Source organism: Prunus avium, chromosome 7 (genome assembly GCF_965620075.1).
Source record: "Prunus avium chromosome 7, drPruAviu1.hap1.1, whole genome shotgun sequence".
Classification (NCBI taxonomy): domain Eukaryota; kingdom Viridiplantae; phylum Streptophyta; class Magnoliopsida; order Rosales; family Rosaceae; genus Prunus; species Prunus avium.
This window is the reverse complement of record NC_142290.1, coordinates 26,347,148-26,371,213: the sequence shown is the minus strand read 5'-3', so window position 1 is coordinate 26,371,213 and position 24,066 is coordinate 26,347,148. Positions and strand designations below refer to the sequence as shown.

At 36.1% G+C, this 24,066-nt stretch overlaps 3 protein-coding genes and 1 non-coding gene across 6 annotated transcripts; 3 read left to right on the top strand and 1 right to left on the bottom strand.

Annotated features, from left to right (window-relative positions):
• The first annotated feature begins 2,591 nt into the window (after positions 1 to 2,591).
• LOC148293233 (small nucleolar RNA R71) lies at positions 2,592 to 2,698 on the top strand. The gene has a single exon (XR_015825936.1). It is a non-coding gene; the product is annotated as a small nucleolar RNA R71 (small nucleolar RNA).
• A 6,698-nt stretch (positions 2,699 to 9,396) lies between these two features.
• LOC110769574 (putative disease resistance protein At4g19050) lies at positions 9,397 to 15,631 on the top strand. Of its 3 annotated transcripts, XM_021973583.2 has the most exons (5): positions 9,397 to 9,554; positions 10,280 to 10,343; positions 10,506 to 14,416; positions 14,828 to 14,919; positions 15,212 to 15,631. In XM_021973583.2, exon 3 carries the CDS (start codon positions 10,512 to 10,514, stop codon positions 14,406 to 14,408), a length of 3,897 nt encoding a protein of 1,298 aa, XP_021829275.1. In that variant the 5' UTR covers positions 9,397 to 9,554; positions 10,280 to 10,343; positions 10,506 to 10,511; the 3' UTR covers positions 14,409 to 14,416; positions 14,828 to 14,919; positions 15,212 to 15,631. The 3 variants fall into 3 exon arrangements, with proteins under 3 accessions (XP_021829275.1, XP_021829272.1, XP_021829274.1); XM_021973580.2 differs by lacking the exon at positions 10,280 to 10,343 and having other exon boundaries at positions 9,398 to 9,554; positions 10,510 to 14,416; XM_021973582.2 differs by lacking the exon at positions 10,280 to 10,343 and having other exon boundaries at positions 9,398 to 9,554; positions 10,510 to 14,416; positions 15,202 to 15,631.
• Positions 15,632 to 16,576: 945 nt separating this feature from the next.
• LOC110769575 (Concanavalin A-like lectin protein kinase family protein) lies at positions 16,577 to 19,095 on the top strand. Its single transcript, XM_021973584.2, has one exon. It carries the CDS (start codon positions 16,764 to 16,766, stop codon positions 18,762 to 18,764), a length of 2,001 nt encoding a protein of 666 aa, XP_021829276.1. The 5' UTR covers positions 16,577 to 16,763; the 3' UTR covers positions 18,765 to 19,095.
• A 768-nt stretch (positions 19,096 to 19,863) lies between these two features.
• Positions 19,864 to 23,913, bottom strand: LOC110770738 (Cation efflux family protein). Its single transcript, XM_088244147.1, has 10 exons — positions 23,208 to 23,913; positions 23,008 to 23,116; positions 22,853 to 22,892; positions 22,250 to 22,326; positions 21,490 to 21,578; positions 20,880 to 20,949; positions 20,697 to 20,735; positions 20,462 to 20,612; positions 20,281 to 20,370; positions 19,864 to 20,194 (listed from the first exon to the last, which is right to left on the bottom strand). The coding sequence occupies exons 1-10, from the start codon at positions 23,620 to 23,622 to the stop codon at positions 20,093 to 20,095; spliced, it is 1,182 nt and encodes a 393-aa protein (XP_088100273.1). The 5' UTR covers positions 23,623 to 23,913; the 3' UTR covers positions 19,864 to 20,092.
• Positions 23,914 to 24,066: the final 153 nt, after the last annotated feature.

Below are 24,066 nucleotides of genomic sequence, written 5' to 3'. Positions count from 1 at the left end.
GCTCAACCATATCACTGAAAATACTGATCATGCATCTTTGAAAAGTAGCTGGAGCATTACATAATCCGAAAGGCATTCTACGAAAAGCAAAAGTACCAAAAGGACATGTAAAAGTAGTTTTTTCTTGATCTTCAATGGCAATTTCAATTTGATAATAACCTGAGTATCCATCTAAGAAGCAATAAAATTCATGACCGGCTACCCTTTCTAAGATTTGATCAATAAAAGGTAAAGGGAAATGGTCTTTTCTAGTTGCAGAATTCAGCTTTCTATAATCAATGCACATACGCCAACTTGAAACCACTCTAGTAGGTATCAATTCATTTTTATCATTTTCAACCACAGTTATGCCAGATTTCTTAGGTACAACTTGAGTAGGACTTACCCATTTACTATCAGAGATGGAATAAATAATACCTGCATCTATTAATTTTAACACCTCAGTTTTAACAACATCTTTCATGATTGGGTTTAACCTACGTTGTGCCTCCCTAGAAGACTTGGCTTCATCCTCTAAAAATATTTTATGAGTACAAACAAGAGGACTAATTCCCTTAATGTCAGCAAGAGTCCAACCAATGGCAGATCTGTGAGAATTCAACACATTAAGTAACTTACCTTCTTGCAAAGAGTCAAGTTCAGAAGATATTACCACTGGAAAAGTGTTGTTGGACCCCAAGAAGGCATGTTTAAGTCCCATGGGTAAAGGCTTCAATTCTAGATTAGGAACTTCCACATTTGATGGCAATGTCTTTTCCTTTCGAGGTGGAAGCTTCTCAAACCTTGGAGTCCATTTATCAGCCTGTAAGGAATTAAACAACGAATTAAGATAAGCAATTTCTGGCTCCTCAAGTAATTCGGATTCTTTAGAATTCAATAAAAGAGTCTCAAAAGGTTCAGAAATACTAGTCTTCTCAAATTGATCCTGTACAAGAACTTCAATCAAGTTCACCACTCCACATTCATCATCTTCATAAGGTTTCCTGAAAACATTAAAAATGTTAATTTCCAATGTCATGTTACCAAAACTGAGTTTCATTATCCCACTCCTACAACTGATGTGTGCATCACATGTAGCAAGGAAGGGACGTCCTAAAATGACAGGAATTTCATTTTCAGAATGCAAAACAGGTTGTGTATCCAAAACAACAAAGTCAACAGGGTAGTAAAATTTGTCCACTTGGACCAATACATCCTCAATTACCCCTCTCGGCACTCGTACAGAACGATCAGCAAGTTGCAACTTCATTGTTGTGGGCTTCAATTCACCAAGACCTAACTGCAAATACACTGAATATGGCAACAAATTTACACTAGCCCCCAAATCAAGCAAAGCACAATTGATGTAATTTTTTCCAATTACACATGAAAGAGTGGGACTTCCTGGATCTTTGTATTTAGGAGGGACCTTATGTTGCAACAATGCACTCACATGTTCAGTCAAAAATGCAGTTTTCTTCACCTGATGCTTTCTTTTAAATGTGCACAGATCTTTTAAAAATTTAGCATAAGAAGGAATCTGTTTAATAGCATCTAACAGAGGAATATTAACTTTGACTTCTTTAAAAACATCCAAAATTTCATGATTTTGATTCAATTTCTTTGGAGGATTTAAAGCTTGGGGAAAAGGAGCAGGAAAATTATTTTCATTTAATTCACTCAATTTGGACTTGTTTAGTTCATCATTATTCTTAGATTTTTCAACTTCCTTTGGTGAAGGTGTTGTATCAATTATTTTACCACTTTTAAGAGCAATGACAGACTTAGCATGTTCAATTGAGGTTTCACACAAATTAACATTTTTTGGATTTGGTTGAGTTTGAGAAGGAAATTTCCCTTTTTCATTTATTGCAAAAGAATTTGTCAATTTAGAAATTTGGCTTTTAATTTCTTTATTTTCATCAACCATTTGACCAAACAAGGTATCATACCTTTGATTTTGCTTCTGTTGTTCCTGCATAAATGCTTGAAGAGTATCGCTCAAAGATGGTCTAGCATTAAATGTATTAGTTGTAGGAAATTGATGATTGAAAGAATTTCTCTCACTTACCTGAGGTTGTGAATCATTGCTCCAACGAAAATTTGGATGATTCCTTGTCGCTGGATTGTAAGTGTTGGAAAAAGGAGAATATTGTTGTTTGAAGTTTCCAACAGCAGCACAACGCTCCTCATAAGCTCCTTTCATTTCCTGAAAAATTGGGCAATTTTTAACAGTATGACCAATCTCATAACAAGAATCACATACTTGATTAACATCAGCTTGAAAAACAGGTTGAGGCAAATTTGATTTTTCCGTTTTCAAAGCAGCTATCTCTTTAGTCAAAACCTCAAATTTTAATTTCCAATCATCTTCTTCTTTTAATTGATAAATTCCTTTATTAGTAGAAGATGTGGCAATTCTTGACCGATCAGTGGTCTCAACTGGACTGGGGACAGTCCATTGATGAGCTTTTTCAGCAATTTCATCCAAAAATTCTAGGGCATCATCAGGGTCTTTTTGCATAAAATTTCCATTACACATTGACTCAACAAATTGGCGATCACGAGGGAGAAGTCCCTCATAGATATAACTAGCAAGACGCCAATTTTCAAAACCATGGTGTGGGCACAAATTCAAAAGCTCTTTAAATTTTTCCCAAGTTTGATACAAAGTTTCATTTTCCTTTTGAGAGAAATTTGAGATTCTTTTCTTAAGAGCAATCGTCTTGTGATTAGGAAAATACTTGTTAAAAAATGCTTGAGTCATTTCCCCCCAAGAACCTATGGATCTAGCCCTTAATGAATACAACCAACTTTTAGCCTTTTCTTTTAAGGAAAAAGGAAAAAATTTCAACCTTATGAAATTAAGCCTATCAAGTTGAACATTGTAAAAAGTGCCAATAGCCTCTTCAAATTCCCTAACATGCACATAAGGATTTTCACTTTCCATGCCATGAAAAATGGGAAGCAGTTGAATCATTCCAGGTTTGAAATCATAATTTGGCATGTTAGGTGGAAACATGATGCATGACGGATTTGGTGCACGAATAGGATGCAAAAATGTCTCTAAAGTTCTAGGTGCAACTACTTCTCTCATTTCATTATTCTCAATCTCATTATTTTCAATATGAGCATTAATTTCTTGTTCATTATTCGCAATTTCTTGTTCATCATTCACAATTGCTGCCATGCTTTCAGATTTGTTGGAATTTTCAGTTGAAGAAGTTGAAGCAGAATGTTCTAAATTAACAGTTTCAGACTTTTTGACAAACCTTCCTAGATGATCTCTAGGTCGCATAAAGAAAATAAATAGATAAACAAAAAATACAAATACAAATATATATTAACAATGAGATAAGTTTGGAAAGAGTGTACCAGATGTGAAGAATTTCACATAACCAGCAAACCTTTGACCAAGGGGATCTCTGCACTCTTTGACAAGCCGCTCCCCGGCAACGGCGCCAATTTGTTCGTACCACTTTTACAAAAATCAAAGGAGATAGTATCGTATAGTAGTGTAGCTCGGAAGTCCGAGTGTCGTATCCACAGAGAGCAGTGTAAAGAAAATAACAGAGATGAAAAAGAACAAGTGTGATTGAGAGGTAGAATTATGCAAGATTTGATTTGGAGAAAATTTAATTGATTAAAACACTAAGGCATTGGGTTTCCACTTTTAACATAAGCATGCAACTCTTAATAATTTGATCCACAAAATATTTTCCATTGTAGTTGTTCAAAATAATTAAAGCTCTTTTTAATTTCCTTTAGAAGTATTCTAAGCATAACTTGTACCATTGGCAACAAACTATCAAAAAAATAATCTTCATCAAAATTCTATTAATCTTTAGTAATTCTCTTCTCTTTTAAAAGCATGAAAGTTTTTACTACACTATGGGAAAAACATGATTGAACCCATGAAATAGATTATCAAACATTCATCAATTAATTAAAAAGAAAACTACAAATTCCATTTAAACAAAAACTACAAATTCACATTAAAGCTTAAGTTTGGATCAAACTAATAAAAATTACACACTTATATTAAAAGTTTCCTCCCTAGCCCTATCTAGGGAGTTAGTTCCCCATAATAAAATAAAACTAAAAACAGAATTTAAGACTTAGAAATATGGAGGGAAAAGAGAAAAAGCTCAAGATTGTGGAGCTTGGTGTAGTTTTACAATGCCGTAGCTCCATCTATTTATAGGAGGATGGGAGCAATATTCATGATTTTAATATGTCTTCCACTTGCCATCAAACCAATTGCCAAGTTGCTTTCTTTAATTAATTCATTGTGATGATGACTCCTTATCTAAATTCTTCAAAACTTTCTTCCACTTGAACACTTTGTCATGCATTTCCATACTTTCCTTCTTCTCATTGTCGGGTATCACTCTTGAATTTCTCCACACCACTCTCCACTTGCTTCTTTACTCCAAGCTTTTATCATTTCAAATAAGTACCCATCATTTTCAAATATATTCCTTAATCTTGGCCTAGTTCCTTGACTTTGGTTTTCACAAAGATCTTTGAGTCTTCTTATCAATTGCTCCACTTGCTCATCTATCGTATCTTCTCATAAAAACTGCAGCAACTTTCCTCAAATTGTAGCTAGATAACAACTCAAGCATCATCATTCTTCTTTGCATTCATTGGTTGCAAGTAGTCAATTTGAACTTATCCTTCATTGTTTATTCATTCTTTCTTTATTTCTTCAATGATGGAAGCTTTGCATGCATGTCCTAGAGTATATTCATGCAATTGATTGCTTCTTCTTTTCATTTGTTTTATCTTCAATTGCATTTGCTGCTGCACATATTTCTTCTCATCCTTTACTTTCTTCTTGCAACACATTACTTACTTCTTTTCCTCAACATGCTATTGGTGGAAGACACTTAATATCTACAAACAACCACTCATTAAATATAAAAACAAAGATTGGAAAGAAACAATAAAAATACTTTAATAGATTTATATAAAACAAAAGAAAATACTAACAAATATAAATTTAAGGATAAAACTTGTATTAATTTTGTGCTCATCAAATACCCCCAAACCTATATTTTGCTAGTCCTCGAGCAAAAGAAAATAAAAACTAAGTAGAAAAGAAAACTAAGCCACTTTCGCAGGGATCTCGATTGCATTTAGCATATGCAACAAGCCTTTAAACCCCTAGGTTACCCTAGTGGACGAGTATAGTCTCGTGAGGGCTTTCAGTGATGATACCCACAAACATCGAAATGAGAGTTTAAAAATTTATGCTACAACAAAATTTGAAAATTTAAACAAATGCTTAACCATCATCAAAAGCTATTTGGATTGAAAAATTCATGAACAATTTTTAAAAGAGCAAACATGCTTCAAATTAATCCCCACATAAAGTTTTGATCACTTATAATCATTTAGTAAATTTTTCATTTGTTTCCTTTGGTGTTTAAGTGAACCAACACATTTTAGAGACAAAAGTTAATTTCAATCATAGTAACCTCATTATTTCAATCATTATCAAAATTCAGTGCAAATAACTAACCAAAGCATATATATACAATTTTTTTTCTTTTTTCTTTTTTCTTTTTTTTTTTTTTTGATTGTGACTGTGCAATGTTTAGTTCCATTAAGCTTTCTAATTAACCCATGTAGCGAGATTTAGGCCAACGACTCTCAAACCAAAGGTTTTAAGGCATTAGGTGTAGAAACACCCCTAAGGGCTTATTAACTCGAGTTAAAAAGGCTACAGAACTAAACTAGTCACAAAATGTATTTACCCCAAAACTTTACCGTTTGACGCGAACACTCGCTGCTGTTTAGGCAAGAGGCCCGGTTACTAAGTAAAACTCTGGATAAATTAACATCATTATTATTATTTTATTTATTTACTTATTTGTTTTTTTACGCCAAGGTCAATCAAGAGCAATGTCTTCTAACTCTACTTAAAACAACAAAGTTAACTATAATTGATCTTTTCTTTCATTCTCACTAAAGTGTTGATGTGCATGTGAGAGTTCAAAGTATAACTCATGAATTATCCACTAAATAGAAATAAGTGAAAAAAAAAAAAAAACTAAAATTATGGGTTTAAAATTTAATAATATGTTTCCAATCGTAAAAATCATTCATGAGTGTTAAATCTGATTTGATGATAGTAAGCATAAAAATCTAGAGATAACACCATTTTTATTTTTTAATTAATTTTTTTTTAATTTTTGGGTGAAATAAAATAATAATAAAAAACAAAACAAAACTTCTAAACCTTACCCCCAAACCTAAATCAATCATTGTCCTCAATGTTGAAGAATGTAGGTATCAACAAAGTTATAACAAGAAATGAAATGGAGTAAAGCAATTAAATAAAAGAACAAAAAAGAATTAAAATTATAATTTAGTTGCAAAAATAATAAAAAATAAAAATAAAAATAAAGGAAAACAAAAATAACCAAACAAAACAGTAAACCCTAACAAACAGTTCTACGCAAACCGAAACCCAAAAGACGAAGAAGTCCAGCCCATTGGAACCTCCAAATCAATTGAAAACCCAATCCAAACGAAAGCCCAAAATTTTTTTTTTTTTTTTTCGGAAAGAAAATAAACTAAGTTATAAAAGAAAAAGAAAAAGAAAAATAAACACATTTCCAAAATTTTAAATATATATATATATATATAGAAAAATAAAAACAAAAACTGGAAAGGGAAGGTCACGGATAAAAGAAGGAAGGGATGTGTCGGCGTGCAGAGACAGCGTTCAATAATTAAGCAGAAAACACGGAAAGTGAAAGTGAAAGTAAAAAACATGAAGGTAAAAGAAAAAAAATTGTCTCCCCTCTAAAAACACGCGGCTGCAAAACGTTAGGGAATCCGAGAGAAACAAACGCAGAAGCCGAAGTCTATTTAACCCGTCTCTGTGGAGTTGAGCTTGCGTCTGTGTTTCATCCTGAAAACTCAGAGTAAAACATCAATAAGCAAGAAACACAAATCACAATGGCAACCTCACCCACTTCCCTCGATGATTTGAATCTAGAGTTGGCCCTTGCGCCATCAGTGGCTCAAGTAAGTGCTCCTCCTCAATCCGTCTTCCCAAACTCCACATATCATCATGGCTCGGCCTCAAACTTTGCTGAGGCAATGCCGAGAAGAGTAGTGCTGCCAGGAGGGATGACTGTTAGGAGACTCACACCGGCAGATCATCTGTACATGACACAGAGGTCAGACAAGGCCGCGGTGGAGGAGTCTCATGATTTAACTGTTCTCCACGCAACCTCCTCCACAAATCTGGGCATAAGATTACTGGCGAGGACGCGAGAGTGCGCAGTTCTGACCGAGGAAGTAGCCTCTTTGAAGGCTCAGGTGGCGGATTTGCAAAAGCGGCTCTACTGTGCCAACCAGCAAGTAGAAGCACTGTGGAAGAGAAACAATGATCATGCAGAGCTTTTGCAGATTCTACAAATAAGAGAAAATAGAGGCAATTAGTATGATGCCTCAGGTGGCTCAATATCTGGGAAGAAACATGTGATTTTTAAATATATGTATGCATTTTCACGTCTATGTATGTAATCACATGTTTATGAAATGAATAAGTATTCGAGCCAAATTTCCGTGTGTGCAATCAAGAAGCAATCTACTTCCCAAACTTAACAACAAATTAAATACATAAACAAGTAAAAGAAAGAAAGAAAGAATTACAGTAATAAAAGCAAAGAGAAACAAGAAATTCAGAATTGCCTTAGTTGGAGATCGGGTTCCGATCTGTTTATTTATTTATTTATTATTTTTATTTTTATTTTTTTTACAGTACTTAAATAGAAAGATAATACCTGGAAAATATGCATGTCAATCCCTTTGGTATTTATCCCGTACAGAATGAAAGACAAAAATAATAAATAAATAAAATCCAAGCAAAAAGAAATAAAGACCAAAATAAAATAAAACACACAAAAAGAAAACTAAAATCTATACAAATACAAAATAAACAGTCATAAAAGAGTGCAGAGATCCCCTTGGTCAAAGGTTTGCTGGTTATGTGAAATTCTTCACATCTGGTACACTCTTTCCAAACTTATCTCATTGTTAATATATATTTGTATTTGTATTTTTTGTTTATCTATTTATTTTCTTTATGCGACCTAGAGATCATCTAGGAAGGTTTGTCAAAAAGTCTGAAACTGTTAATTTAGAACATACAACTCCTGAAGCTTTCTCTATAGATTCTGCAGCTAGCCTGAATGTTGCGCAAAGAATATACAACTCCTCAAGCAATCAACGCACCAAACAAAGGGCAAAGGTGCTTTATTAAAGCAACAACCTTCCCTTTTTTTTTATCAGTTTATGATACCTTGAAATATTATGAAGCCTTCTTATTTCTTTTTTCTTTTTTCCTTTTTCTTTTTTCTTTAGCTTTCTTCTTTAAGAAATAAAAGATAGTGGAAGCTAATTGGATCCAAATTTGAGTTTCTAGTCTAATTTGCTCCTTCTTATTGAGAAATTATAGAATGATACGATAGTACCATGTCAGTGTATAGTACTCCCATTCAAATACAGCTACATGTCTATTTTAGAAAAGAAATTTAATTATCGTTTCACAGCTGGACTTTTTAGTTTAATTCTTAACTTTTGAAATAAAATTTGAAAATAAAAATAAAAACGAGAATTTCCTAACAGCCTAACTATCTCCTAACCCAACAACCCTAATCCCAACTACCTGCTATTACGGCCACCCTTCTCCTTCCAATATCTTCACCCCTTATACTAATTGTAGACGGGGTTTTAGAGGAAGGAGGATTAAACTGGTATTGATGATGATGAAATGGAGTAGTGTTGATAATTAAAAATTGGTTCGATCTTGAGGGTCTAGATCTGGGTCTGAAAATATTCCAAGGTGGCAGTGGGTTGAGGCTGGTGGTGGAATTAACATTGTGTAGAGTGTCATGAGCGAATTTAGAAAAAAATATATATGTAGGGGAATTAAGGAAGATGATGATGTTGGGTTTGAATGTTGATGGTCTTCATGAGGGGCGGCGATGGCAGTGGTGAATAGAAAGAGAGAGGGGAGGAAGAGGAAGAGGAAGAGGATGAGAGAAGGGCGGCTGCCATGGTTTTTCTTCGTTTAAGTTTTCTTTTTTCTAATTTTATTTCAAAAGTTAACAATTAATAAAGTAAAAGTTGTAAAATAATAATTCATTTCTTTTATAAAATGGATACATGGCCGTATTTAAGTGGGAGTATCATACACTGACGTGGTAATACCGTATCATTCTATAATTTCTCCTTCTCATTAGGTTTGAGTGGAGGCTAATATTACAAGGATGGATCGAGTTGGATTTATTTGAGACTGATTGAGAGAGTGAACTTCAATAAAGAAAAAGAAAAAAAAAAAAATTGGATTCTTTCACTTTTCCTTTTCTTAACTTTTATGATGCTTTGACTGGTCCACCAGGTTCTCCAAAGTGATTGGTTTGCTTGCTATAAGAGAGGCTGCTATGATTAGTAAGTCGTGGACCTTGTGGTGAAGAAATTACACAGTTGACTTGACTCTCCCAGTTGTAAAGCAAACTCTCATTGCTCTTCTGCACCAAACCACTCATCAGGTTTGCTCTCTATCTATCTTTGATTTGATTATCTTCATTTTCTTTGGTTTAATTTTAGGTGTTAATTTGTTGTTCTAAACACCATGTCATGAACTGAATATATTCTGATTGTTTGAAACTTGCAAATGCTTGCCTTAAATTCATTTCTGCAAAAAAAAAAATTATTCTGTTCTTGTGTTAGTACGGGTTGTTGCTATAAATATTGCTGTTCCCAGACTTCAATTCTCCCCAACATTGTCTTTGTTTCTTCTAATCTTAGTTCGTAATTTTGTAGTTTTTGTTCTTGAGAAGTCCAGATAATTTTAAAAAGTCATTTCTGTGAGTGCCTTTTGAGCTCTGAAGTCTGAACCATATAATGCATTTTACGGAAGCTTTAATTTTCATCCAAACGGGGCAGTTTTTGCTGTAATTTTGGCATTCCTAAACCAAGCAATTAGAAGATAAATAATTAAATATTTTTCACCACTTTTTTTTATTTATTTATTTATTTTTGGGTTAACAATTGCAGACTAATGGTTCTGAGCTATACAATGGAAGATACCCTCTTTCATTGGTTTTAATTCAGCTACACAATCTAGTTCTTTAGCAACACCAAGGATTTAAACAAATAAGCTAGCAAATGATTAATTTCAATCCAGGCGCTAAAAAAAACAACATAACTGGCACCTTTCCTGTTTTAGCTACTCACCGGTGAGGGAAAACTGAGTTTCTTTTAACTTTCTCAGGAAGTATCCGCGTTTTCAACTGAAGAATTTGGTGATAGTTCCAATTACATTGCCCCAAAGTCAAGTAGGCATGTGAAGATTTGAATAAATTTAGTTTAATTTTATCTTATCATTCATGCTATTATGAGTGCGAAAAACAACAGGTTTTTTTTTTCCCATTAGCTGAAAAATCTACAATTTTATTCTATTCTTATAGAAGTTTCATGCATGCTTTTTTTTTTCGGAGTCAGCAATGGCTTTAGGCACAAAGGAACGGATAGAAAAGATTTTGGAGTTGCTGAAGATGAAGAATGATGATGTCACAACAGTCGTTCTTGATGGGAAGCGTGGAGTAGGGAAAACGTGGACGGCAAGAGAGATAAGCATGCAGGAAGACTCAATATTCCATGACAGTCTATGGCTATATCTGAATAACAAATATGACAGCAAGTCTCTTCATGAGAACCTTGCCAGGCAGATGTCTCTATTCTCTATTCACGAGGAATGCGAAGATGATGATGTTGAGGAGAAGGAGGAGAAGGAGAAGGAGAGCTTGGAAAATTTGAAGCCGAAAATATCCAAGAAGCTTCAAGAGTTGATATCTGCAGCACGTTCAAAAAAGAAGCCTTTTCTACTAATTCTGGATGATGTTCCTCATGAGCAGGATGTGGAGAAGATTATGTCAGAACTGAAGGAACTACTGAATTCAAAGGAGCTCAATTATTATCTAAAGGTTTTAGTCACTAGAGATGAAGGTGATCGCAGACTTACAGCAGAGGGGAGGAACGAAGAGATTCAGACCAACACATGGCTGCACAACATGCATGTAGATCAATTGTCTACAGAAGACTCCGAGATCTTATTAAAACAAAAGGTCAAGAAAGAAATTTCTGACTCTCCAAGCTTTAAAATGCTATCAAATTTTATTGTGGAGAGGAGAAAGTCCAGGCCTAATGAAATCATCGCAATGGCAAAAGCATTGAATTACATTGAGCATATGGATTCTGGGGTTTGGTCCTTGGACAGTGTTTTCGAAGCAGCAGCTAATGATGTGGAAGTTGCAATCAATCTGCTATTTCGCTCCTGGTATGACACGTTGCTAAGCGGTGTTATGATAAACTGTTTCTGGCATAGTGTGCAACTTTTCTGCAAACATGTTGGTGTGCATTACAATGAGTTGATCACTCATTGGATAATGGAAGGATATGTTGGATGCATTGATCATATTGAGAAAGCCTATGAACAAGGACATGATGTTCTGATGAAGCTTATAGATCGTGGCATGCTAAGAAATCAAGAGGATAATATGGTTATCATGGGAGGAATGGTTTCGAGTATCACTGATCAACGCCGTCGAGAATTTAATGGGACTGCAAACCTCGGATTGGCTAATGTGTTTGAAGATGACAAGTGGGAAGGTCTTGGGAGGCTCACACATGCGGATGGTATGATAAAATCACCATGCAGTCCTAAAACCTGGGAGAAAGTCTTGACACTTCAGATGGATGGACGTTCCCTTGGCAGAGAAGTCCCTGAAAGATACTTTCAGCCCATGCAGAAGCTCCAGGTTTTTACTATATTTAATCCCAGGTTTAAATTCCTGCCTTCGTCCTTGACTAGCATAAAGAGTCTTTCTATTCTTGTGCTTAGATGTTGTGATCTCTTGGAGAAAATTGATCATATCCGAGAACTCAAAAACTTAAATGTTCTTGAAATATCTGGTGCTACTTGCTTGAAGGTTATTCCTGGTGATCTTTTTGAAAACATGCCTCACCTTCGAAGCCTTAACCTTTCTGAATCCAAGGTCAGATCACTACCTAGTTCTCTCTTCGATAAAAGTGAACTACGGTGGCTTATCCTTAGAGGATGTGCTCAATTAGAAACACTTCCAAGCTTAAAATCTTTTAAGAACCTCAAGGTGCTTGATCTATCTGGTGCTCTCTCTTTCCAAAAATTCCAAGACAAAACCTTCGACCCACTTGTGAAACTTCAAACAATTGATCTTTCCAATTCCCAAATTAATCGCTTACCTTTTCTTCACAATCTTGGTGAGCTCACTCGGCTCCTTTTAGGTGGCTGTGCACACTTAACAAGATTGCCCACTTTGAACACTCTACCTCGGCTTCAGATTCTTGATCTTTCAGGTGCTACAGGTTTGAAAGAAATGCAGGACGAACCATTAGATGGCCTTAATGTCCTTGATTTATCCAGCACTCAAATTAGTAGTTTACCTTCAAGCACAAGCAACCTTTCTGATCTCTGCTTAAGAGATTGTTCTAAGCTTGTGAAACTGCCAGTCATAAAAGCAATGAAAAAGCTTGAACTACTTAACCTTTCCGGTTCTAGCAATTTGGCTGAAATTGAAGACAAATCCTTAGAAGATATGAGGTTCCTTCGAGTTCTCAACTTTTCACAAGTCAAAGTAAAAGCACTGCCGTCCCTGTCCAACCTAGTTAACCTTCGCCAACTCTTGCTAATGGATTGTTCATGCTTAGAAAAATTGCCAGAGATGGCAGGCCTTAAAAGACTCCAGGAGCTTAATCTTTCTGGTTGTGTGGCATTGGTTGGTTTGCCAGACCTCAAAGCCTTTGACAAATTAGAGATTCTTGATGCTTCAGGTTGCAGGGATTTGAAAGAAATACAAGATAAATCCTTTGAGAACATGTCTCATATTCAGACACTCAATCTCTCAGACACTAGGATTGAGTTCCTTCCATCTGTTCCCAAAGCCAGCAACCTCCGTCACCTCGTACTCAGAAATTGCCAAAACTTAAAAGACCTTCCTCCTCTTGACCATCTGTTAAAACTTGAGGAACTCAACCTATGTGGTGCCATTAATTTAAATGGCATTAAAGCAGAATTCCTGGAGCAGATGGTTCACCTCAGAATTCTTGACCTATCTGGAACCCCACTTACAAAGCTACCCTCCATGTCCAGACTTACAAACCTCAGACAGCTCTCCCTAAAAGCTTGTTCATCCTTAGAAACTGTGCCAAATCTGGAAGCAATAACTTTGCTTGAGATTCTTGATCTTTCTGGAACAGCAATTGGGAGTCTGCCACCTCTAAACATTTTTAGCAACCTCTGCCAGCTCTTGCTAAAAGATTGTTCGGGGATAAAAGAGTTGCAGAATCTGAGGTCTCTTGGTCGTCTGGAGGTTCTTAATCTGTCAGGAACCAGAATAGAAAATTTTCCCTATGAGATATCGGAGTTGACTGATTTAAAGCACCTTGATCTGCCAGACTTGAAGAGTATGCATGATATTGACTTGGGAAAGATAAAGCGTATACCACAAGAGGTGAACTGTGACAAAGGTGGCATCTTTGAGTGTGCTGATATTGGTGGTGACAAGCCTTCCATATCTGTAAGTGGTTCTACAATTTTTCAGTTTTTGGATGAAAATCCACAGTTGTGGGAAACAAAGTTCAAAAGATTTCATTTCTCTGTGGTCGAGAAGCAAGGCGAAGATGGTGATATCAACGGCTGGAAAGATGAACTGTTCTTCAGAGATCTGTACTCCTACACCAGGCATTTTCCTAAAGAGCACGATCGGTCTTTGGAAATCCATGGATCATATGGTCTTCCTAAAGGTTTTGAAAGTGTCCTGCAGCATGCTGATTATATATCCTTGGTTGATAATGACCGTATAAGTTGCCTATCTGAAATAGGTGCTGATAATGTGAAGGTAATGAAAGGCTGTTGGATTGAGAGATGCAGTGAAATTAAGAGCATTCTTCGTGGAGAAGAGGCAGATGTCAGACTGGGGAGCAGTTTAGAGATTCTTTGGATTTCAAACCTTCCAAAGTTGAGCAGTCTATACAATGGGAAAGAGGATCTGGAGTGCTTTAAGAACCTTAAACATTTGTATCTAGATTGCTGTCCAAAGATTGTGAGTGCCTTTCCCTCATCCCAGCTGCTAGAAAACCTCGAAATTTTCCATGTTCAATTTTGTGAGAGATTGACAACTTTGTTTGAAAGTGATTCACCATCTGGATCTACATTGAAAAAGTTGAGGACATTGTATCTGTTGGAACTGCCAGAGTTGACGCGCATTGGGATAAAATTGCAAGCTCAAGTGACTTTGGAAGTTATGGAATGCCCTAAGTTGTCCAAGGACCATCTTGATGTGGATGACCGTTTGTCCGAGTAATTCTATTGGTAAGTTTCCAGCAGTAGTCTATGTTTTGCTGATGTAACCCACTTAAGTCTAGTTAATATAAACATGCATTGTATTCAGTTTTTTGAAACATCAGTGTGTAATACCTTGGTGCAACAGAAACTAGGTTAAAACTTAACATCAAAGACCATATATATATATATATATATATATATATATATATATATATATATATATATATATATATATATAATTACCTAAATTGCTGCAACAATGCCTGATATTGATACAAAGGCTTTCAACATAGCAAACATTCCAACATCAACGTTGAGAAAATCTGGCGAAAGGTGGTGGACATTTATTTCAGCATTGTTGTATTTCATATTAGGCTTTATTTGTAAATGAATTTATTGATGTTTAGTTTTACTTGTTATTTTTCCCTTTTTTGTTAGATTACTGCCAATGAAGATATGTTTCTGAAGTTTCTCAAGCTCAGCTATGGGAATTGGTTTCTGGTCATGTTGTTGGCTCACTCTCAATACAGGTAACAACTAACACTAGAATAATCAATCATTCAGTAGTTTTGTTTAAAGCTGTGATAATAATATTACTTTAAGTAAGACTAATCAATAGTCATATTCGAGGTAAATCGTTAGTACCTTGAGTTTGAAAATCAAATAATTTGAGAATTCTTATACTCCCAATTGAAGTTCCAATTCCAATTCTCTCCAAGGTTTTTTTTATGTGCAATTTTTTAAAGTGTGAAAGATAAGAAATTTTTAAAGTATAGGGCTTGATGAACTTAATCTGAATGAAACTCCCAAAGTTATCTGCAGGCCACCTGTAGCAAGATCAGTGTAAGAACCTGTGCCCAATTACCCACGAAGAGAGTTCATCTACTTCACCTACACCAGCTCACACTCTTCACAGGGGCTTCCTTTAAATAGCTTGTTTGACTATGATGCTTGCTGGACATGTAGTTGGGCTTGGCCTATTGTTTTAGCGGCTTCTACCTTGACATTATTGCGGTACTCTTTCCGACTCTCTTACATACGAGGCTCGTGAACACCCCCTCTTCTTGAACAAAGATCCAAACCACCAATGTCGCGGTTGTAGTGCTTTTGATCTTACAAAAACCCGCTTCAGTTGTAGAGAGTATAACTTCCATCTGTGTATTTCATGTGTTAAACTACTGTTGAAGAATGTATCGGAAACTGACAAAGTAAAAATACAATATATATTGAGTGGTTCAACTACTAATAGTTTTAATTTTTCTTTTTCTCGTGCGTTGATTTCTTCCGTTGAAGCAATTTTTTTATCTTATTTTTCAGTACATACCTCCATGGCAAATTTCACTTATTCAAAGACTGGCCTCAGCTGCTAGTGATTATCTTACCACATCACAGCTGAAGAGGTCATAACACGGCAGCTAAATTTTATATGGGAATTAATCAACCTCAAGCTTCTTAGTAATTTCCTTTCTGGAGACCTCTTAACTTGCATGACAAGATACAAATCCAAATTGAATTGAACAAATACATGAGCAGAGGATTTTTCTGTCTGGTATAGGTACATGAACTTTCATCTAGAAGACTTTAGTTTTCTCTTTTAAATTCGGCCAATACAGCCAAAATTAGACTTTTGCTTGAGACAAAACATGTTTTTCTCCTTGTATATTTTTTCCATTATCTTTTTCTTGCAGACGAGGTTACTCTGATGTTCACATGAACTTTCCTTGTAGATTTCCTTAGGAAACAAACCAATTCAATATCTATTTTTCTATTGACTTTAGTGTTAGAATATATATATGAGAGTTTATGCACTGCCTGACCTCAGTTATAAATAACGAATATACTTCCAAGTTCATGGTATGTTGATCTCACATGCCTTTAAAACATTCAAGTAGAGAAGTAGAGGAAATTTATCAAGAAGTTTCCTCCTAATACAAGTCATTAGTCTGACCTTCAATTTAGCTTAAATATTGCAAACGAATCTGCCCTCGTCATTGAACCTTGAAGTTCGACTTGTTCCTTCGATTTCTCGGTCTCTCAAACTCTGTATCAGATAACCTTGATGTAACATAGAATAAGTAGTACAATACAAACCCACAAGCAATCACCTTGATGTTGAATGTATGTATAAAAATATAATTCCAAGTCCATGGTATGTACAGCAAAGTAGAGAAAACTGACAAAGAAGTTTCCTCCTAATACAAGTCGTTAGTCTGACCTCAATTAGCTTAAATATCTTGCAAAAGAATGTGCTCTCCTTGAACCTTGAAAGCTCAACTTCTTCCTTCAATTTCTCTGTGTTTCAAACTCTATATCCTATATTGCCAAAAACAAAAAGCAACAAACTAAACTCTGTATATATACTCATATAATCTTCATGAGTAGCATGCAACTTTCTTCACTACAAAGGTCTGCACTCCTCCTATTAGCCCTCTTGTGTGGTGCTCTTACTCCAGCAGGAGGCTTGAGTTTCAGCTATCCAACATTTCGAGACAACATAGATGAAAAGGATTTCATTAAATCCGAATATTCACGCATATATTTTAGTGCAATCCAGATCACTCCTGATCTTAGTAACGTGGCTTCCATCGTGAATCAATCTGGAAGGTTTTTATATAAAAAGCCATTCAAGCTGTGGGGAAAAGGCAAAGGCGGTGTTCGCAGCAGAGCATTGTTCAATTCTACCTTTGTACTTAACATCACTCCCAAAACCGATCCAGGTGGTGAAGGCTTGGCCTTTATCTTAACCGGAAGTCCCACTCTTCCAGAGAAGAGCCAAGGAGAATGGCTTGGAATTGTAAATGCAAGTTCAAATGGATCTGCTCAGGCTAACATAGTGGCAGTAGAATTCGACACAAAAAAGAGCTACTTGGAAGATGTAGATGACAACCATGTGGGCTTGGATGTAAACAGCGTTTACTCAATTCAACAAGTTCCTTTACTTAGCTATGGTGTTACTCTTTCAAGCCAAATGAATTACACGGTGACAATTCGGTATGACAGCCAGAACATCACCATCTTTGTTTCCCAGACCAATGAAACTAGGGAGGAAATGAAGAATATTCCAGTTTTGTCTCGCACTCTTGATCTCTCTGAGTATCTTTCACAGAAGGTCTATGTGGGATTCTCAGCTTCCACAAGCAATAGCACTCAACTAAACTGCATACGGTCATGGGATTTCCACTCTTCACATATAGATGAAAATTCAAACCTGCTGTGGGTTTGGATTACGGTCCCAGCAGTAGTTGTCTTTGTAACTGGAGTTTCTGTTTACTTGTTCTGGACAAGACAAGATGAAGAGGAGGACGCACATCTGCAGATAGACGAAGAGATTCAAACAAATTCCACGGCCCCCAAAAAATTCAAACTCAAAGAACTTCAAAGAGCAACAGGTAGATTTAATCCCAAGAACAAGCTCGGAAAAGGTGGCTTTGGAACAGTCTATAAGGGCCTCTTGGGAAACAAAGAGATAGCAGTCAAGAGAGTCTCAAAGGATTCACATCAAGGCAAGCAAGAATTCATAGCAGAAGTCACCACAATCGGCAGCCTTCGTCACAAAAATCTGGTCAAATTAATCGGATGGTGCTATGAAAGACATGAGCTTCTTATCGTCTATGAGTTCATGCCAAATGGAAGCCTAGACAGATTCGTATTCTGGGATGACAAGTTAGGGATGGAGAAAGAGGAACCAACACTGAGCTGGGAAAGAAGGCACAGCATAATACTTGGGGTAGCTCAAGCACTCGATTATCTTCACAATGGATGCGAAAAGAGAGTGCTTCACCGAGACATAAAAGCCAGCAACATCATGTTAGACTCAGATTTCATAGCCAGGCTGGGAGACTTTGGACTGGCTCGTACCATCCAACAAAGTGGTTTAACTCACCACTCCACCAAAGAGATTGCAGGAACACCAGGCTATATGGCTCCAGAAACATTTCTTACCGGCAGGGCTACTGTCGAAACAGATGTTTATGCATTTGGTGTTCTTGTGCTAGAAGTTGTCTGTGGAAGAAGGCCTAGTAATCAAAACGAGCAGAACAACTACAACAACAGCATAGTGTATTGGCTGTGGGATCTTTACAGCAGAGGAAGGATCCTTGATGCTGTTGACTCCAGATTGGATGGAGACATCGATGAGGATGATATGGCATGTGTTCTGGTTTTGGGATTATCTTGCTGCCACCCGAACCCGCATCTGAGGCCATCCATGAGGACTGTCCTTAAGGTTCTTACAAGGGAAGCAGATCCACCAGCACTGCCCACTGAAAGGCCTGCTTTTGTGTGGCCAGCCATGCCTCCATCATTCAAAGAGGACACAGAATTTGATCTGGCTGGAGGGCAAATAACACCATTCACAGATCTCACTGGAAGATGACTTGGCCAAGAAGCTAGAAAGGAAACCTTGCTCTTCTGTCAATGTAATTCATTTAATGAAACTTTGCTTCAAAGAGAAGGGTAAAGTAAAATTTGTAGAGGTAACTCATTAGTACCTTGAATTTGACAGTCTTAAACTTTGGTGGAGAACAACATGTAATTTGGTGGAAAACATTTTCTTATTTTGGGGTGGAAAAACATTCCAATGGGAGCAGTTTGTGTAAGTATATAAGGCACCCCTCTGCTTTGATCTTGTAGTAATGTGCAAATTATTTAGTAATAGACGTTTTATTTAACCACTTTTTTTTACCTTGCAATTAAATCCGCTTACAGCCAAGGGCTGGTTTTCCAGCAGGCTGCAGTCAATGTCTGTCTCATTCTATTTCTTTCCTGGAAATGTTTCTGAGTTACATAACAGATTAAAAGATTTTGTCAAGTTAATACGAAAAATAAAGTTTATAGCATACTTGTTGTAGAATTAGAACTTGGAAGCAAAAGAAGCTAGAAATAAATAATAATAATACAAATTAAAATTAAGGATCAACTACATAAACCTGAACTTTGGGGTCGTTTCAAATTGGTACCCAACCTTTGAAGACCCTACAAACTCATACTCAAACTCACAGAAATTCTACACCAAGCCCCTCCATTAACAAGACCGTTAAAAATTCTTTTAATTGCTGATGTGGTAAAAATCAGTCCTACTTTTGCCACCTCAGCAGTTAACAAAGTGACTTCTTAGAGCATCTCCAAAGGAGATGTCAAATGCAAAATGTTAAATTTGAATTTGATGGCTTATGTGAAAATTTGACACTTTGGAAAAAAAATTAACTTCACACGAAATACCAATTATCATATTATTTATTATATTTTTAAAAGCAAATATGACTCATACGATGCATAAAGTTTAAAAGAGAGTAAATGATAGTGACATCAAACTTTTTTATATGTTATTTTTGACATATGTGGCAATTTAACATATCGGTTGGAGATGCTTAAAATTTCCCTTTTGCATTTTTTTTTTTTAAAATTCCAATACCACCTCCCTTTTCTAATTGCAACAATTTATAATATGAAAGAAGACCACAAAAACATGAACAGAACCATAAACCTCTGATACCAGAGCAACTAATTTTCTTCAATAAAAGAGAATAATATTTCATTACAATGACATGGATCCAATCAAACTCCTCTCTTATATTTTCTAATACTCGCCAACTGGTAATACCATGGTTTCAAATGAAAGTGGGAACAAATCTATATCTCGGACTTCAACCCAATACCATCTTCACTAAATGTCAATCAACGCCGAAACCAGAAACAAAACTCTCAGACATTGTCAGCTTGCACTGTCAAGTCCTGTATTCCCAAATCATGATACAAACCATGCACTAATTGAAGTATGGGGCGATCATCTATCCCTTTCTTTACCTGTTAGCATCACCAACTAAAATCAGCCCCTAAAGGTAGCATATCCTTACTGAGAAATATAGAACTTAATTTCCAATGATTGTTACCTGTATTGAAAGTGAGCCAACAACATGACCAGGAACCAATTCCCAAAACCGTGCTTGAGAAACTTCAGAAACATCTTCGCGAGCAGTAATCTGACAAAAAATATAATGCCAAATTAAACATCAATAACTCCAATACTAACAAAACATAATATTAAACCATACTGCAATAAATTCACACTACCTGTCGCCAGCATTTGCTCAATGCAGAAGTTGGAACGTTTGGTGGTGCCATTTGGAGTAGAATACCACCACTCGCTCTAAATAGTGGCATTACAAGCATAAAAACTGCAACTGAAACTAGTCCGAAACACAAAACTTCTGCATTCTGAACCCTACACAGTTGAAAACAGATCTCACATAGGAAGAAAAATCAGGGGAAACAGAAAAGAGAAGTAGAGAGAATGAACAGTATTTACCCCAGAGACAGAAACCAAGATGCCAATATCAACCCTGCACTGGGAAACAAATTTCCATTTACCAGTGTCAGATGAAAGTTCACATGAGAAATACATATAAAAGAACATGCAGGCACACAAGGAAATTAGTTTACTAGAGAAATAGAAATGGAGGGATAGAGATGAGAAGGGAGCATATTATACCTACGAATGGAATCTGCAAGAACATGCAGGCAAACTGAGTGGTTGTTCATATCTTCTGCGTTTCTGTAAACTGCATGACGTGTACACCATATGAAAAAACATGTACAGGAGGGAAAGAAACATCTCATTTTCCAATACTCATACTCAAAAGCAAAGCCCTTAAAAGAGTAAGAATCATTTATGTGCAATAAGGGAACACTGATGGACACACCAGTACTATCAGTACCAGATATATCTGGAAAAGACAAACAATCAGCAATGAGGCTGATGAAAATGTACGGAATATAATCTCATCATTCTGATGTTTCATAGAAAGTTTTACTTTCGAATTGCTATGCCAAAACCTCTCTATCAATTTCATACAATAGCAATAATTTAGTTGGGGAAAAAACTAGAAGACTTGGCGGCCTTCAATGCAAACTTTTAACTAAGTTGCACTTGCACCAAGGTATATATTGAATCCATTAGCCTGAACTTTCAAAGAACTCAAATAGACTAAACCTAGGTGTAGGTGAAGTAGCTCTCATAAACAAGTACCATGGTAAATTTCATACAGTGAAATCACAAATGGGTCTCAACACCAAAACATAAACTACAGCTGGAAACTTACCAAGATTGACACGGGCATAATTTCTGAAGAACCAAACACCAATAAGATTCACCAGTAGATTTGTCACTGCTGAAACAATCAAGTAATGCCTATAACCAGATAATTAGCAGACAATAAGATCCATAAGAAAAACTGCAACCACAAAAGCAGGAACCAAAAAGTTTCTATGCAGTGATTCATCTAATGAAAAGAGCAGTGCAAAATTAATTTTTTGAAAATTGGTCCAATTTAATTAGATAAATAGAATGATTATTCACGCATAAAAACGTATGTACTAGTGAGATCACTTCAAAACAATCATTATCTGATACAATTGTCATATTGCCCAGTTTTAGTTAAAGATAACCTAACAAACGCATGAATCTACAAATATTTTGGTAAGGAGACAGCACAAGACTTACTGAAGACAATCCTAGAATTATACTTTAATGTTGCATGGAATTGAACTTCCTCAGAAATCAGTCACTAGTTGGAATTGCTTAGCTAGTCAATCAACCACACTAGGAGAGGTCTCAGATACATGATGCCTAACACATATAAGAGTGCACCATAAAAACAACCATCCGAAGACACATGAAATGGAATAAAGAAAAGTTTTGCAACAACAAGGAAAGCAAATGAAATCATGAGATCCCAGTAGTGTTAAGTATATATGGCAAAATACCACAAAATGGTGAAGATTCAATTGACACACCATTGGAATAAAGACCTAGGAATGTAGTAGAGTATCTGGGCATTGTAGTTTCCATAACCAACTTACTTGTGTTCAGATTCATCCTGTATGAACGCATGAAGTGCTTCCACGGCCAAGGAGAATGACATAAACAAAAGAAACAGCTGTCTACATGTGCAGCAGAATCAAAAACGAAGTCCACATATTAGCCGAGAGGATGCACGAAAGGAAGTAATACAATAATTAAATGAGAAGAAAAGGGACTGGAATCCAATGCAACAAGTTGAGATGCATAAAAGATGTTAAAGCGAAAACATATATAGGTCATGGAAAAGGTTTCATCTAAAAGTAGCCACAGAAACAAGCGAACCAAATCAAAACTAATGGCACTTGGATTGCAAGTCACCCAACAAAACGTACATTAAAAATTGACATAAATTTGAGTTTTTAATCAACATCAATATGAGAATTAAAACAAGACTATTACCAATGCCCAGAAAGTAGGAGGACACACGTAATGTTACACCAGTTACCAAAAGTAATAGAATCAAAGAGTCCCAAAATACAAGTACTACGCAAACATCATCACCTAAAAATGGAGAAACTAACTTAAAATCCATAGAAAAAGTTCGGTAATTTATCACAAAAGTGGGTACAATTGCAATGATATGGGAAACGTGAGATACTTACAGCATTGGTAAAAGCAGACAAAACTTCTAGCCTTTTATACCTGATTCATAGAAAAAAAGGAATTCATTATACACATGATTATCAAATCTAAAACATACCCAAATAGATTAACAATCCAACTCGTGTTCATATACATAAAAACACAACAATCTTACCCATAAGTGTAAATTCCATCAGGTTTCTTTCGAGAAGCAGCCATAGCGAACAATGAAAACGTTAATAAGCCACACCCAAAACTTAAATGAAATGAATCTGACACCAAACCTGAAAACACAGCACAACAATTCAACCAAAATTCAAAAAATAAAATCATCGATTAAATATAAAATGGGAAAATTAATAACAATTTACGAACCTATACGTCCCGTGAAGAGTCCAATACATAGCTCCGCTGTCGAATACGCAACATTAAGCGAAATCAACAAGAACAATCTCTTCATATACCGATTTCCGGACCTCAAAATCCGAAACACCGATTCAAAAACCAACAAGACGGATAATTTCTCGGCCGAAACTCTTCGTTCCCCGAAAAGCTTGTCATTTTCCTCTGCCAAATACGCCCCTTGAGGAACGTCAATGCTCGACACGCTCGGCGAGAGAAACGGCGTCGCCTCAGAGTCGTTGAGATTGATCGAAACCGGCGTGTGTGGTTCGTGGTATTGCTGGAACGAGGCTTGGCGCGAAAAAGCCAATCTCCGATCGCTGGTGCCAAGTCCCAAATCGGCGCTCCATGGGTTCTGAGGGCCTTTGAACGAATTGCTCTTCTCCATGAAAACACTAATCCAGAGTCTGATTTGAGATATTAGGGTTTGGATTGGAAGGATCGAAGCCTGAGATTCATACTTATCACGAAACCCTAATTTAAAATTAGGGCCAGGCGAAGACTGAAAGTCAAGTAAACGAAAGGTAGACTTGTTGCATGGGGTGGGGTATGCAGTATGCTACATGTATGAATTGTTCAAAGTTTGGTAATCAAAATATGGGGTCCAGATTTTGTGGACTTTGTTGCCCCTAGATCAACGGCCTGCGTGAGAGAATCAGATGATTTTTTGTTGTGATTTATGGTAAATCTGTGGTTGGACTTAGAATAGTGAGATTTGGAACCATTCAAGCTCAACTCTGTTGAATTCTTTTGCAGTGGATGCTACGATATTGTATGTTTAATTTTTAAAAAAAATTCTTTTATATTTTGCTTTATCAAATTTGTTTATTTG